Below are 16556 nucleotides of genomic sequence, written 5' to 3'. Positions count from 1 at the left end.
ACTATTCATTAAAATTCAAAAGAATTTTGAGAGAATTTGAGAATTAAGAGAGGTTGAAATTTTAAATTATGAAGGTAATATAACTAAGACAAAGAACAAATTTAATAGTTAAATGTAATTTTCAAATTACATTTATCTAAAATTTTGTTTCTGTATTAAGAACGCATGAAAAATAACTTCACCCTGCCACAGCAGTCTTTTAGAGGAGCATAAAAGAGCAGCACCTCCTATTTCATTTGTTTGTCCTATCCAGCTATTAAAATGCCTCTTTGGAAGACTGATGGAGACCACTTCTTTGAGGATATCTGTGTATTATGTACAGTGATTTGTGGGAACAGCTAGACAGGGAGTTTCTCCTCTCAGCAGAGTACAGTGCCTCTGTGGGCATGGCAAGCAGGTGAGGAAAATGAGGATTAAGGCTTACCTTGCCAAGCAGCATTTTGTATTAGCAAATCTTCAGGATGTTGAACTTGCCAGTCTTGTCTCTGCTGTTTGTATGTATCGAGCAAATACTGTCAAAGAAAGCTCATCTCTCACCCGTTGCAGGGGAGTGCTGAATTTGATGATTTAAAAATTACATTGCTTGCTTATGAAGTAATATTTGGAAGTGCGTTTTTATCTTGTTCACGAAAGGATGTGTGAATTAACTTGGGCAGCTGTTATCTTCTGGGTAGCAGAACAAAAAAATATGTCCATGTTGACAGTTTGAAGCGTTGGGCAAGCAGTTTGCTTCTAGTGAAATGCTCCTTTGTTGGTCTCTTTTAATACTAGATCACACGTCCCTTGCTCAAAAAGGGACACTATAGTCCCTTTGTCACATAGCAGAGGAAAAGGGTTTGCAGATGTGTTAGAAGGCAGATTCCCTGCACAAGGCATCACCACTCGCACTTTGGAGGGGTTTGCTTGTATTTTTGGCTGAGGGTTGTCTTTAGAAGTAATGTTTCCTATCTGTTCTCAGTAATTTGAAACTCCATCTTCCAGGTGGAAATTAAAAGGAAGGGGGATTTAAAACCTCCTTTCTGTTGCTCCTTCCTAAATTTATTTCTTTCCAGCTCTGCACGGAAAGCGTATCCATTAATAACTTTCATGCCCCCCGTGTGAGTGTGAGGACTGAGGGCTCCGTGCATTATCAGCTTGACTCGTTTGACCTTGGTAATTACTAATCTATGCAATCGGGCCTTTCTGAGCCATGTCAGCCTCGCTTGTTTAGCCTTTTATTTATTTTATTGGTTTCTACAAGCCCTCAATAGGAAAAGGGGATTTAAAGAGAAAATCCGAAAAAAAAAGAAACCCAACTCTATGTTTATTCTTAAGGGGTGGAGGTCTTCTAGAGGGGAGCTGGCTTGCAGAGGGGGAAGACAGTATTCTTATGCTAATCCAGGCTCTGGATAAGGAGCAAAGCAGCCGTGCAAACAATGGAAGTGGAGCCAGAAAGTCTGCGCTGCAGTCTAGCACGCCTTGAAAAGCATGTCAGGCCGGGCGCCTTGGGCTGCCGGGAGGGGCCGCGGGGGGAGCGCCTCCCGCTCGCTTCATGTGCTGGCGGCCGGCCAGCGACTTGGAAACATCGCACTACCTACACAACAAGAGCTGGGGCTGCTACAGCCCAGGGGGAGAGGGAGAGAGGCAGTATGCAGTCTTTTTCTCATGTTAAAAAAGGCGAACTCCCAAACCCCGTGTTGTCTCAGCTTTGTTGCTGCTGTTTTCTCCTTTGTAGCAAAAATTGAAAATGGAGTGATGTGTCTTTTAAATGGCAAGCACATTTTGTAAACGTTCTGTGTGAGAGGTAGGCTTTAGCGACGTGCCCCTAGTGGGAAATGAGCTTACACCACCCTCCTGTGGGTCCTTTGGAGACATAAAGAACTTGTGAATTTCTTCATCTAGATTGGGCAGAGGTTGTAGGTGTAACAGAAACAAGCCAAGATCATGGGAGCTAAGTAATAGAAATGCTTACCCTGTCAGTTTTTTGATCTGGGGATTTATTTTTTTTTACATAGATTAATGAACAACTCTCCTTAAATTATGAAAAAATTACTGTGAGGTTGTGAAAACATTCATTAGTCTTTACAGTGCTGAAAGGGATGTTGCACATTAGAAACACGTTCTATGAAAGCATTTGTAATTTTCAAGGCACTGGCACACTGATTTTAGGGTCCTTTTTCCACTTCTGTAAAAGTGAGGAAATGTATATTCAGGATTGAGGCACAGCTTTTTCCTTTCCTCAACCTAGGTATATTATTTGTATCAAATTATTGAAACTCAGAGCCAAAATATGTGATAAGTCTTGTAGGCAGTATAGTATGACCATAAGATTTTTAATAGTGACATGTAAAATTTCTAATGATTTTGATGATTTTTTTCCCTTGCTGCTTATGTTTAGTGAACAAAAGGCACCCAGGAAGTGTCTTTTTTGTGAATGAGATCTAAAAGGTATAAGTTATGATTCCCCATTTGGGTTTATTAAATTTAGCAATGGAATGTATTACATGTGGAGGCTTTTCTCTTTATTCTCATTGAGTGGTATGACAATAAGGAACTAGCAAAAATGATAAATAGATTATAAAAACAAGCAAGAGTGATAGCTTCTGGGTAGAATAGCAGAAGCTGATGTCATTTATGGTGGAATGAGCATGGGTGTCCATTTGCCAGTTGTCTTAAGGGCAGAAGCTCTAAGCCAGCTTATCACCAAAGTGAAGGAGTTGTAAAAAAGGGAAATGGGTCAAGGTGAATAAAAATTGTGTACTGAAGTTTTTCTCAATATGTTCAAATAAGAGAATGTGTCATGTTTGTAACACATTACAGTATGTCTGAGTACATGATTGCACTGGGAAAACAATTTTGCTGCATTTCATTGTAGTTAATTTAGTAGAAGAAACTTTGTAGCAGTTAGTTAATTGGATTCCAGAGTAACAGTAAGATGGGCATTCAAAAGTCCAATGAGTGGCGTCCCCAATTACCTAATTGTGCTGGGGATGGTAAAAAGCAGCTAGGCTTTAATTTCTTCACAGTTAACAACTTTGTTTATGAAACAGACAGATACATCATAATTTAATACTTTGCCTTCTAAATTCTTCCGTAATGTTACACACATTTGATATTTGCCAGCAGTGGGAAGTCTTCCTTTCAGGAGGTATCTGTTTGCCTTTCCAAGGTGCATTTTGGTGGCTTTACCCACTGGTCAGAAATAAGTCCTTATCTAAGACTGTTTAAGACCCCTGCTGCAAAAAAACTTTTCTTGTGGTCTTGTGTTTCTGAATGAACAAATGTGTTGCAGTACATGTGTTCTATGTGTTCTATGTACTGCAGAGAGAACTAAGATATAATTTTTCATTTCAGTCTTTTGAGAAGTATATAATACACACATATGTGCTTCATTTAGCATTCCAGATTTCACTTCAGTTTGTAGAAAGAAAAAAACATTTGTGTAATTGACGCACTCTATTGGCTTTTAAATTTATGCAATCAGGAATAATTTTAAATAATTCTTACACAATTCAATGAAATTACTTCTGTGAGCTTGAACAGATTAGTGTCTAAACAAATAGGGCCTTACTTGAAGTGGTTTTTATTGATGCAGCCAGCAGTCTTTGCAATGGCCAGCAGTCTTCTCTATCAGCTGTACCATTTCTTGACAGATTTTGGTGGTGGATTTACCTTGCTTTTTAAATTGAACATGTTTGACAGCACTCAGGCATAGGTAGTCTGAGTGTTGCACTGTGACACTTTTCTACAATTTGTGTAAGCATGCCTTGCAATAGAATAATAGAAACACATTTAAAAAGGAGACTTGTACAAGTATTTGACAGAATTACACAGTACACAATCTGAAACTTTCTTCTTGTTATGGGCTTGGTTAAATTTGACATTTGATTTTGAATATGCTAAAGCTAACTATAGTTCTTTTTTATTTTGAATAATAAAATGCAGTCCCAGATCAGTCTGTTTCCATTCTGACACCTGTAGCTACATGAGATGGTGTCTTTTATAAACTAAAGACTAATTAAGTTTTTGAGCTCTATTTAGTTTGAAAATCTGCCCTACAACCTTCTAACCAGTGGTTAGGAATTGCCTTCTAATTTCTGATCTAAATGACTTTTAATGGCTAATCCATACATAGTTGTTGAACCAGTAATTTTTTTCAGGTTGGATAGCTGTCTGTCTTTTCTTGTGTTTATTCCTGTTACATTTTAAAGTGTACTTATTTACCCATCAGCTTTTTAACTGTCTTAATTGTATTATTTTCTTTTGTTTTTATCTCCAAATGTCTGTCTTTCCTTGAGGTAGTATCCCTCTAGGTGTACATTAAATTTATTAATTATATTGTCTCTATGCTATTCATGCCTTACTGTTTCTCCTGGGAAATACTAGAGTTGTGTTTGTGTCTTTCTCCCAACAACATCACACGGATGTGTCTGATGTTCTGTAATCTGTTGGTGTCCTGCAGCCCTTGGACATAGCTATGTCTTGTGTGTGAACTTCTAATCTGTGTGAAGCAGCAATTCCTCAGAGCTACCAATATGCATGACTTTCCCAATTTCATGCTATTGTGCTTCATCCCAGTTCTGTTACTTCAGTTCTTCACATGATCCAAATCTTTCTGCATGAAAACAGCACTCAGCTGAACTGACAATTTAAGTTTGTCAGCAAATTTTATCAAAGTTTTGCTTTCTGTGCCTACTTCATTAATGAAAAGGGTGAGTATTCTTCAGTCAAGCTGAATCAAGAATCAAGGTCCTCAAATGCCATTTGAACTAGACTACTAATCTCTGTTCTTGAAAGTACTTGTCTGCCCTGTAGTGAATTCTTTACTGTTCTTATAATCCCTCTTTTCTTCATCCAAATGAGTAATTTTCTTTGTGGCACCATATCAGGTTTTTTTATAATCTTACAGGAAAGTTGTTGTTGCACACTGAGTTAGACTGTCAGTCTAGTTTATCTCTGGCATTCTGTTCCATCTCAAAGTTCTGTTCAAAACTGTACCTGTGATTGAGGTAACATGCTTACAGTTACCTAAGTTGCTTCTTGCCTGAGTTACACATCAGAGAACCGTTTAATATGTTGTCGTTTTGTTGTGTTAAATACATTAACTTGGTGTTACATGTACTGCTGCCAATGGTTTGCAGTATCTTGTCTGTTGAAGTGGATTGTATGTTCTAATTCTTGAGAAGTCTAAGATTGCCATTTTTTCATCTGTTCCCCTTTTACAATACTGTCTTTGTTGTTACATTCAGCACTATCATTCTTTATTGAAATTTGGAACAGCACAACTCACTTGGTTTGGGGATCATGCTGTTAAAAATATTACATAGCCACATCTAAAGAACAGTTACCACTGAACTGCCTGCTTTCACAGTTGTTTTGGACCATATGACAGATCTTGCACACTTCAGCTTCATATATTTGGAGTCATACAGAACATAGGGCTGGACTATTGTGATAGTGCCGTGAATTCACTGCTGAGTTCCAGTTCAAACAAAACCCCCATAGTTTTAATAATAAAAGTGTTTTCTTCAATAAACTGTTATTAGGAAGGATAGTAAAATACAATGCAGAAAAATCAGGTGTTACCATTGATGAATAAATCACTTTTTAGTTGATTATAGTTGAACACTTCTTCATGGCTACACTAGAAAAGTGAGATTGAGAATTTCAGAATCAACTGATTGGCCTATGGGTTTGAATCTTGGCAGGGTAGCATTCCAGGTGTTAATTGGTGCTTTAATATATTTGAAGTCGTTATTTAGTTTTGTCATTCTCCACTTTTTTATCAGGCAGGTTTTGGAGAAATTCCAGCTGTTACTCTCTTTCAATTTTGTGCCTTAGCCAGGGCTGCGAGTCTTCTTGTTTAATGGGAGTCTGGAAAGGTGTTTTTTGTTTTAAAATGGGGTATTATAACAGAATTTGTTCTCTTTGATTTTTATTACATGGTTTTATATACAATTTGATATGTATATCAGTGAAAAGTAAAATATTACTGGAAGGAAGATTCAGGTACAAAGTACTGGTGAAGAGCATTATTTTTTTTTAATAGGCTTAGACAGCATTTCTGGAAACTACCTTAGATTGTGTCACTGAACAAAAATCACCATGAAATTGGAATGTGTTGCATTAAAATGGTCTATTTTTCTCCATTTTTGGGGGGTTTTTGGTAACATGCTGTGTGTTACAGTGGCAAATACATGTTCCTGTGCCAGTGTGCCCTGCGGGGGCAAGATCACCAATTTCTGGGGGCTAGGAATTGAAACACTCCTACTCATGCAATGTGCAAGAGTGTGAATATATATTCCTTCCTGAAACTTGCATGGACAAGACAGACAGAAATTATTTTTAAAACTACTTTAAACAGACTATTACTGTGATTTATTTTTTGTTTGCTTGTAGAATACTGTAAATAAAGCCTTTCTTGCTATTGTTACATAAAGCTGTTGGCAGTTTTCATCCTCCATGTTATATTGAGGATTGGAAGTTCATTGCCATTGAAACACAGGATAAAGCAGTAATACTTATGAACTTAACGTTGATGGCCTGATGTTTTATAGCTAGAAGGACGTTCCTTATTAGCTGTCAGAATTGGTCCTGTGTCTTGTGCACAGGGAACACTAAAGAGTGAATATTTTTGCTGTCACATCGTTTTTCCCACTGCCTGGCCAGGAAGTTTACATGGAAGTTCCCAGTGCTCCAGATGTTTGCACGGCGCGTGATTCCGAGTCCATCCCGCCACAAGCTGGCAATAACTCTGGCAAGGGCTGGGGCTGCTGTGATGCTCAGGGCACCCTGCTCCTCTTTGTGGCTGCATTAGGGAGAAGTCAGAGACGTGTGAAAAGTAGGCCAGGGGTCGGGGCGCCGCAGTGCGCCCGCCGAAATTGGAAGTGACGGACACCTCCCGGCTCAGCCGCTAATTTGCCTCCATGTTAAATGCCTCCAAAGACTCATTAAAATGAAAAGTTCTTGGGTCTCGCCGACAGACAGATTGAGTTCTCGATGCTGGAAGCGGCCACCAACAGTAATTGCTGCCCAGCCCCGAGCGAACGCCCGTTCTGGCATTCATGAGCAGCGCCAGGCTGACAGGGGTCAGGGGGGTCAACCCCACCGAAACGAGGCCGAGGAGAGGCAGAATCAGCCCTCTGTTCGTCTTTGTGCAGCATCGCTTTTGTTGCAAGTAACTATTTAGGTGTTCAAGCTGCTTTTTGGTCCTTTGAGGCCCAATTACGGTCCCCTTGTGCATCACCATTGAAAAGTTCTGTAAGCAGAACGTGACCACAAATACTGCAGTCTGTAAAAGTGACTTCTTGCTCAGTTTGGCTGTCTTAGCTGTGTGTTCACCCACTGCACAAGAGTAGAATTATGTTTTATTTGTGGAACAAATGGTGTGTGCCTATGGTAGCGTAATTTTTCAGGAGGAGTTAATTTGCACACAGCTTGGGAATCCAGGATGTCACAATTTTGAATTGCAGTTAGTGTTGTCTTTTTTTTTTTTTTTTTTTTGAAAGATGCAGTACTATTCTAGGAATCAAGAGTAACAAGATAAGTGTATTACTTAACTATCCATTAAATTTATTACAAATTTGGTTTTCATGCAGCAGAGAGGCTGGGTTTTCTTTTGCAATAAAGCTTCTCTTCCAGCAGTTTTCAGCAAGTCACCTAACATGGTGTTGCTTTTTCCCCCCTCAGTAATGTGGGAAGTCACCACTTGAGTTTAATTTTTATAAAATAATTAAAAGTTTTCATTTCTGTAAAGAAAATAGTTTTCAAACAGATTCACGTGTTAATCTGTTGAATACTACCTCTAATAGCTATATGGAAGTCTAAAATTACACAGCTGTGACCAGTGAGTTGACATATCTAATATTTTTTTATAGGAATATTAAAACATCCCTGTGGGTTGTTACCAGAAGTGTATATTTCAGAAGAACCCTGCTATTCAGTTAAATAGTAAACATAGCTAATGTTTTCAGTTAACATTAATAAACATATGGGGTTTTTTTGTTGGTTTTGTTGGTTATGCTCAGCATGATGACCATCTTGAGGGTTTTTTCTTGTTTCACAAATACATTAAGTTTCTTAACACTTTGTTTTATTGTATCTTTCAGGAAACCAAGGTGGAAAAGTTACAGAAGCATCTTTGCAGTCAAGCACCAAATCTTGCATTAGGCTTCACCAAACAGACTGAGCTTAGCATTTGTCAAGCAGAAGGGCTGATCATCCTGCACAGGAAGGATTAAAAGTGAACAATGACTCGATTGAGAGTTCATGAGCAATTGCTTGGAGCCTATCTGCTTATCATTCTCCATGTTCAAGGTAAATATGTACTAGTTGAAGTAAGTTTATCTTTTTGATTTGTAACAGAGCTGTGTGTTTTCCAGTGGCTGAAGTAGGCTTTTTTTACTTTTGGAGTTTCTTTTGCAGGCTGGTGACTTTACTGGCCTGATGTGCCATATAGATGCTTTCCTAAAAAGAAGGACATTCTAGTGGTCATGCATTGTAGTATAGATTAGGTCTATTTTAGCAAATACTTAAATAGAAACAATACCAAAAATGCATAGTACACCGTAGAGCAAGTTGGATGAGCAGCAGAAGTGAAGGTTTGACTTTCTCAATTTCAGTTCCCTATGTGTGTGCATATTTGATCCCTTAAACTTGACCCACTGAAGAACTTGCAGTGTGCAGTTCCCCAAGCCTTCTTATGCTCCCAGCAGCCTAGAGGTAGTGTGGCATAACTAATCTAAATTCAGTTGTTGTGCCTACTTGATGGGCCAAGGTGAGGCTATGGACTATTCACAAGTACACTCATTTTCAGTAGGTGAAGATACTAATTTTTATGTCTGTCTTTACAGACACCAGTTATCAAAAAGTTGTGGAAATCCAGTTATCATTAGAACTTTAACCCCTCAGTCAAATTGGGTTGAATTAAACAAAACAAAATGCAGCAGTGCCCTGCATGTCCAGCAGGCAGGTACTTCCCTAGCTGGTCTCTGTGTATGGGAATTTGTTCTCCCAGCTGTGCACTTCTCATGTGCTTAGGTACACAGAGCTTTCCAGATATTTTAAGAAAAACTGATTTGGTACTGACATCTAAATACTTGATACTGAAGTATCTGAAGAGGCTGGGAGTGATATGCTTTATTCTTTTTGCTGAAGTTTTTTTACCCCTTTACATTAGTCAATATTTAGCATTTTACTCATAGGCAATAGAAACTGAAGGATTTTGTTTTCCTCTCTAGATACAAATGGAAATAATACAAATATACAAGTCTTCTAGTGGCTTGAAATTAAATTACGTTAATTCTTTCCATGATCACATTGATTAATAATGGTTCAGTAAATAACTTCTAGTAAGTAATATAGATAGATTAAGTTTAAAGACTGAAAATTATTTTTCAGCTTCAAAAGAAGAAATTGCCTTATCTTAGAAATATTCCTGACTTTCAAATCAGTACTGAGGGAGTTCTGAAAGCCATGGAAAAGTTGAGCTTATTAAAATGTTGTTAGTTCTTTGCAAGTTGCCTAAGGGCTTTTCTTCAAACATACAAAATATGCTTGGTTTCCAGGGATGGTGAAGAAAAAGCCAGTCAAGTCTCTCTGCTTTTCCCTAGATTCATGGGGGAGGAAAGAATTAAGAAGATAGTCATAAAGCATTTGAGATTTTTGTAGGAAAGAGACAATCTAAAGTGAAAAGTTTAAACACTGAAAAAGTCATTTCAACAAGGAAAATATATGCAGGATGTTACAAAAATGCATCTTCTTCACCAACAGAGGTGAAGAAGATTCATTATGAAGAATTGAAGAGAATTTGTGTGATTTACAGAAAGAGGAAACAAAAGTGGAGAAAGTAGAAATCAGTGCGTGTACTTTCAGTGACTGGCATACAGCTTAATGGTTTGCTCTCTTGGTTGGTTTTTTTTTTGGAGGCTTCTTCAGCATGTTAGGAATTTCAGAGCTTACCAAGACCTGAGAGAATGATAAAAGCAAGTGTGTCTGTATACCTGCGTGTATATATACATACCAGATTCCTTAGCAGCTAACTTGAAAAAGCAAGTGGCTGCATGTGTTGATTAATGTGAAAATATTCTTACAATAACAACAGAAACCAGAGGCAATTCCCTGACATTACTGGTGAATAGCAGCAGTTTCTCAGGTTGGTACTATGCAGCAGGGGCACTCAGTGATTACCCTTTGGATTGTACCTTTATGGCTTATGGGACTTCTTCACTTTCGTTGAAAAATAGTCAAAAATAAGCCTGGGTTGCAGATGGCCAGGTTTAATAGCAACCTCTTCAATTAAAAGGTTTTTGTATTTCCCTTCTTGCTGTGGGAGATCTTTGCAATACCTTTAAACCTCTGACTTGCTCTACATCTTCATCCACCTCCTTTTTCTGGTCTAAGGCGAGAGGTTCTTGGCTTCAGCTGCAGTTGTGACTGCACTAAACAGGCTTTGTCTTCCCAGTAGTGCAGGATTTTTATTCAGAAAACCAGTTTTACTTCTGAGTAGAGTTCTTTCTTTGTTGTTACAGTGCATTGATGAGCACATCTGATCAATATGTGTAACAAGGTAGTGAAGTGCTTAATGTCTATTTAAACACATTCTCATAAATTTGGTACGTCATTGCTGGCAGTTTACTTTCTATGTGGTTCATCACACCTTTATATATTCTTCAGAGACACCACAGAAGACCAGAATTTTAATTCTTGTAGATTAGTTGACTAAAAATATATTAATAGCATTTGATTTGTATGAAGATATATTAGAAGTCAAATTTTAAAATAATTAGTGTTGATATGAAATACTAAAATGGACTTAAAGTTTCCACAGTTTGTTATTGAACTAAAAAAAAAATCTGATTTTTTTCACTGCTCTAATTACTTCTATTCAGAAGCTTGATATAGATGAGGTATATATTAAGATACATTTTAAAATCCTTATGCATTTTCTCAGTTTGAGGTGAAATAGTTACTGAATTTGAATGTATAAACTAATCTGAAACAAAATTCTAACAGATATAGTAGGAACTTACAGCTGTCAGTAGCTGATTCATTACTTGAAATGCTAGTTCTGTTTGCTGGTGATTTCCCCAATTAATGGCTGCATCAGTCTTTAAAACATGGGCAGCAAATGTGTTCTTACGAATTGTCTGATTAAAGTTCTTCCAAGGGTTTATTAAAAGTTGATCTATTTCTTTATTATAATTTTGCGTTTAGTTTTAGGTAACTTTATTCTTTAAAAGTCCATTTAATTTAAATTAAAGTGTATTCTTTTAAAGTAAAATATACAGAATTTTCATGTCTCTGGCTTTTCTATTGAGCGCATAAGGACAGAGTAGTCTTCAGAAGCGACTTTTGGGGAAGGGAAGTGGGAGCAGAGGCTGAGGACTGCTGGTTGGAAACTAAAGGAGCAGGGGCTGCCTGTCTGTGTTGAACACTGGTGTAGCTCCTGGGAGAGCTGGAAGGGCAGGAGGGAGGTTTTAGACAGTAGTCTGGGAACATGATGTGATTTTTTAGGAACCAGTTCTGCTAGATGGAGCTACCTCTAACATGCCTGGTCTTTGGAGATCACAGCCTTGATGCATAAAAAAGCACTATAGAGAGAATTATGGTTAGAATGGCAAACAGAGTTCGTAGAAAGATTTAAGATACTTTCTTTACACTCATACAATTTTTCTGATTTAAAAAAAAATTGTCTTTCAAGAACAAGTGCTACTATTGTATTCAAGCTGTGTCAGTTGTACCAAGATTTAATTCACCTAACAGAACGTGTTAAATGATTATGAAAGTTTGTGATAGGCAGAACGGTGAAATGTGCTCACTGGAGTGGGTGATTTTGTAGCATCTGCATCCTGAAGCAAGAAAAAGTAATTTAAAACTACCACATAAAAATGTCAAGGTATGTTTTTCATAAGGAAGGCATATCTAACATAAAGAGCACTGGTGCAACTTTCATCTTGGATGAAAAGAGCCCAGTGTGGGTGAGCCCAGAGCGTCAGCACCAGCAGGGAGGCAGGTGAAGGGGCTCTTCTGACAAATATTCTTCTTACTTAAATATTGAATTTCTTGGAGGTTACAATCATGGATCAAACTAGCTACAAAGAAATGCCTCTAGCACTCTAGTTCTTCTAGGACAAATCCCTTTTAAGGATAATGTAGTCTGGAATAGAAGTGTTTCTATGGGCAGCATCTATATTATGAATTCAGAAAGCTATCACAGAACTTGACTGCTATAGGCCATATTGGACCTTTATTTGTGGAGGAAGAGAGGATACAATTAAGTAAAAAATTGTAGGTGTAATTTGGCTTTTGTATTTGTCTTCTTTCACTTACTGCTGTCTCTGCATTTCATAGAGCTGATTTTTTATGGGTAACACAAATCTTTTCTTAGATCAGAAGATGTAATGAAATTATATCTGTATCCTGGCATTGAGTTGCAAGCAGGTTGACTCGGGTTATAGTGATTAGTAACACTTCAGTGTCACGCACAGTACATTTTTCAGATTTATCCATGTTAATATTCATATTTGAAGCATGCTTTCAAGTAGACTTAGATTTCTAACCTAGTGGGATTTTTAATATCCTGTGCTTCTTTGAAATACATTTTATAGTCTTAAATTATTTTCTGTGATTGGAAGAAGTAGTGCTTTGAATAACTTATATTTTTGATCAAAAGACTGGATATGATACATTGGCAGGTGTTGTTCTAACAATTTATTTTATTATTAACTTATGAAATTTTATTATTTTATTGAAATAAAGTTTAATTTTAAAAATAAAGCCATTTAAGTGTTGTCCTATCTGTAGCAGTTGTTCGCACTTCTAGAAATCTACAATGAATGCAGTGTATGATGGGGAAGAGCAAATGATGAAATCAGAACTTGAATTCTCATCAGCTTTTTTCTCATCAGTATATTACACTGTAGTTAAGTGAGGAGAATGTTCCATCATTACTCTGATATTTCATTGAATGTTGAAACTTTGTAATGCAGTAAAATACACATTACAGAGCAGTTTGTATGTTTAGAAGTCTGTGATAATATTGTTCTCAAGACTGATAAACAGGCCAGAAGTGATCCAGGATCTTGGACAAGTCCTCCAGTGTGTGTTAGTTCATTTGTTGCCTAATGTATTTTATTTTGCCTCAGCAACTCTGTGCAGGTTACAGGTGGAGGTTAGGGAGTAGTGGAAAGGAAGCTTTGCTGTGCCTGAAGTCTCTGAGTGCTGCATTTCAGTGCACAGTACATGGCATTTACACCTTTGAAGGTTATGGGAGGTTTGTGCATGTGTGTTTCTTAGCTGTACTGCAGAGTGACAACTGAACGTGTCATAGAAGAGATTAATTACATCATCAAGTAGTGAAGTGTCACAAGATCCCTAAAACATGTTCCTCCCTTTCACTGTCCTGGCTCCCAGGAGGAAGATGCAGTGGTGTGAATGTCTGAGAGCTGGAGCTCTGAGGGTGGGGAGATAAAGCTGGAAGCAAGATGTTCTTTAGGCCTGTCCTTAGTTCTCTCTGGTTCATTTATTCACTATCTATTAATCAGGAAAAACAGCATTGAAGCATTCTGTGAGTTCAGGACCTTCACCTGCCCTCTTAGCATCTAAGGTGGGTGGAAGCCAAGTCTTTCCACATTTGACTTCCATCCCTACACCTAGCAGCTTTAAGATGGACACTGATCTGTCCTGAAGTGCTGGGGACAAATTGTAGTACTGCAGGAAAGGATACTGTTCTGGGTAATATCTGGGTGGAGGCAATTAAAAACTGTTTCCGGAAGTGATCCCAAGCATCCTCAAAATTTTCTTCTTCTTTTCCCTGGATACTCTAAGTCCTGTCTAAGAAGAGTTCTCTTTACAGTCTTAGAAAGTAAAAATTTGAGAATGAAGTGATTTTATTTTTTCCCCATTCTTTGTGCCATTCAGGTATTACCTGTAAGATAAAAACAGGCTACTATGGAGTTTCACATTACAGAAATAATGAAATTGTAGTCTGTTCTTGCTTTGAATAAAAATCTTTGCCTTCAGAAACTGTGCAAAAGACAAAGATACTGTTTCTTTGAGAATACAGTTATCTATTTTGGATCTTATTTGGTATGTGCTCTTCATAAATCTTGTAATGCAATCCATCATAATAAATGAAGAGGAAAAAATGTATTTCATCTCACTTTTAGTATAAAAACTTGGTATACCTTTAGCATTACTTTACAGAGAATTATACTGCTTTAAAAGATGCCAGACCTGCATAAAAATGTTATTCTTTCTTTTCTGAGCTAGGAGAAGCCATGCTTTAAGGGTTCCTTGGATTTCTCCTCTAGCAAACTGAAAAAACATTGCATTCAGGAATCAGTGTAGGAAAATGGATGAGTGACTGTAAGATGCTGATCACAAAGTATTTAGACTTTTAGCATGTGGAATGTCCCTGAAGATAAGAGAAGATTTATAACATTGATTGGGAAAGATACCTTAGTCATTCAACAAAATTAGAAAGACAGACAATATTTGTACCTATACAGTGGCCTTTCCTTCAAATATCAAATAAAATTACCTGTTCTCTGAGCAGGTAAGGATCTCTTAGATGTGAATACAGAATGTTGTGTAATGTCTGTAGCACAATATTAAAATTACCTTTCAGTTTATGCTGGGAAGAACTATGTAGAAAGAGAGGTGGGGTGGATAGAGGAGCTATTTCAATTGTGCAGAATTCCTCTCAGATCAGAAATACCTATAGCCTGCTGTTATTCTAGCACTGGACCTGGTTTCTTGTTAACAGTCTGCACATACCAGGACCATTTAACTTAGGCATTGGTACTGAAGTACCATTTAAAGACCGCTGTGATTTCAGTGTTTAGGGAAGTGGTGTTTTTCTCGGGATATTCTCTTAGCTGTATCCAAAAGAAGCACAGTTTCATTAATTTGCTGTATTGGACAGTGCACTAGGTGTGCTGTGTTAACCAGATGAGGAAATCTGCAAGTTTGCTATTTTCAGAACACTGGGATCAAATTTCAAAAATACTTAAATGGGCATTTGTCTGAAGGACATGGTGGATGTTACAGTAGAGTGATACAGAGGTCTGTATCTGCAGAAGGTTTTAATCAAGTTTTTCTGCACGTTTCAAGCAAGGTACAGCAGGAGACTAATATTTTCATCACTATAGTGTTTGCTAGGTTTGACAGCCACAAGAATCCATTCCAAGAGACCATGAGTTTCCTGGTCATGTTTCTTTTCCTTAAAAAAAATGAAATTTTTATTGTGACCTTCATTTTTTTACTAATAACTGAGTTTGTAAAAGCTTCTACTGGTCATAACTGGCTGTTGGCTTATCTTGCACACTGAGCCTCACTTGGAGCCTTGCTGTAATCTGTATCAGTGCAGGTGATAGTTTGTTGTCAACTCTTCTATCTGTATTTGGTTCATACCTTGAGGATTTAGAGCCAAGGTGATGGACAGAGAGAGATTTCCTCTTGTTGAAGTTGTGTATGACAAAGCTGAAGGAGATGGGTAAAGATGTTCTCATCTCATATAGTAATCACACAGCATATTACAAATGAGGCAGATAAGGTTCCAAAATCTTTTTTCTTGATGTTCTTCATGAAGAAGAACAGATGGAAGTTTTCTTCTCAATGCCTACATTCACAAAAGCACTTTAATAATCTGAACCAAGAACAAATGATGTTTAACTCTGCCACTGCTGAGCAACTGAGGGCTACTTGGAACATGATGTAGTGCTATTTCTATTCTGTGAAAGCTCGTTTGGATGGATGTTCCATGTCATTTACTGAAATTTAATTTGCAAACAAGATTTGCTTTAGCTGTGTTTTGAAGTACTAATGCATACAGAGATCAAAAAAACCAAGAGATTTTGCAGTTATTACTGCTCTTCCATGAGACTGTGAATCTATAAAAAATTACTTCAGAAAATTAGAAAATTGCATATTAAGTATGTTCAGTCATGCATAAAATTATTCTTGTTGTGGTTATCAAGCCGTCAGCATTTTGGTTTTCTAAACCATGAATGAGAGAAGCTTTCTTCAGAAAATTCTAACCAGTTGCACCACTACTTTTCTGCCCCACCTTGAAAAGAGAAAATATCTTTCTGTTTGTATTGATTATGGTTGGAAGATCTGCTGTTAAGGTACAAAATATTTCAGCTAGGTATTTCTAGAATAAAATTATTAACTCAGATTTCTACTATAATCTTAGGAGATTTTCTTATATGGTTCAATTATTTATTAATATAATTATTCTGTTGTCATCTTCTGCTTGTAAAACTCTTGAACAGTTATCAAAGAGATGCAAACCTTTTTTGTTATTGTTGTTTTTTACATGTCCAGGTCAAAAGCTAGACAGCATGCTTCATGGTACGGGAATGAAGACAAATTCTGACCAAAAGAAACAAGCAAATGGAGTAACACTTGCTCCAGAGGACACCTTGCCTTTTCTTAAGTGCTACTGCTCTGGACATTGTCCAGATGATGCTATTAACAACACATGCATGTAAGTACTGCATTCAGGATAGAGAAGCTCTTTAAAGAGAATGATTTTGGCTTTTGAGAGAGCAGACTACCTCTAGAGGTTGACT

The 16556-nt window shown here is 37.4% G+C and overlaps 1 protein-coding gene across 1 annotated transcript in view; it reads left to right on the top strand.

Moving 5' to 3' along the window:
• BMPR1A (bone morphogenetic protein receptor type 1A) overlaps window positions 1-16556 on the top strand; it is a 72948-nt gene that overhangs the window by 43647 nt on the left and 12745 nt on the right. The window contains exons 3-4 of the mRNA XM_085064159.1: window positions 8088-8295; window positions 16309-16471. Coding sequence (XP_084920285.1) covers window positions 8229-8295; window positions 16309-16471 — 230 coding nt within the window. The 5' untranslated portion in view covers window positions 8088-8228. The remainder of the gene's footprint in view (window positions 1-8087; window positions 8296-16308; window positions 16472-16556) is intronic.

Source organism: Lichenostomus cassidix, chromosome 6 (assembly GCF_008360975.1).
Source record: "Lichenostomus cassidix isolate B80296 chromosome 6, HeHo_3.0, whole genome shotgun sequence".
Classification (NCBI taxonomy): domain Eukaryota; kingdom Metazoa; phylum Chordata; class Aves; order Passeriformes; family Meliphagidae; genus Lichenostomus; species Lichenostomus cassidix.
Note: the sequence above shows the minus strand (reverse complement) of the source record. Positions and strands in the feature narration are given on the sequence as shown.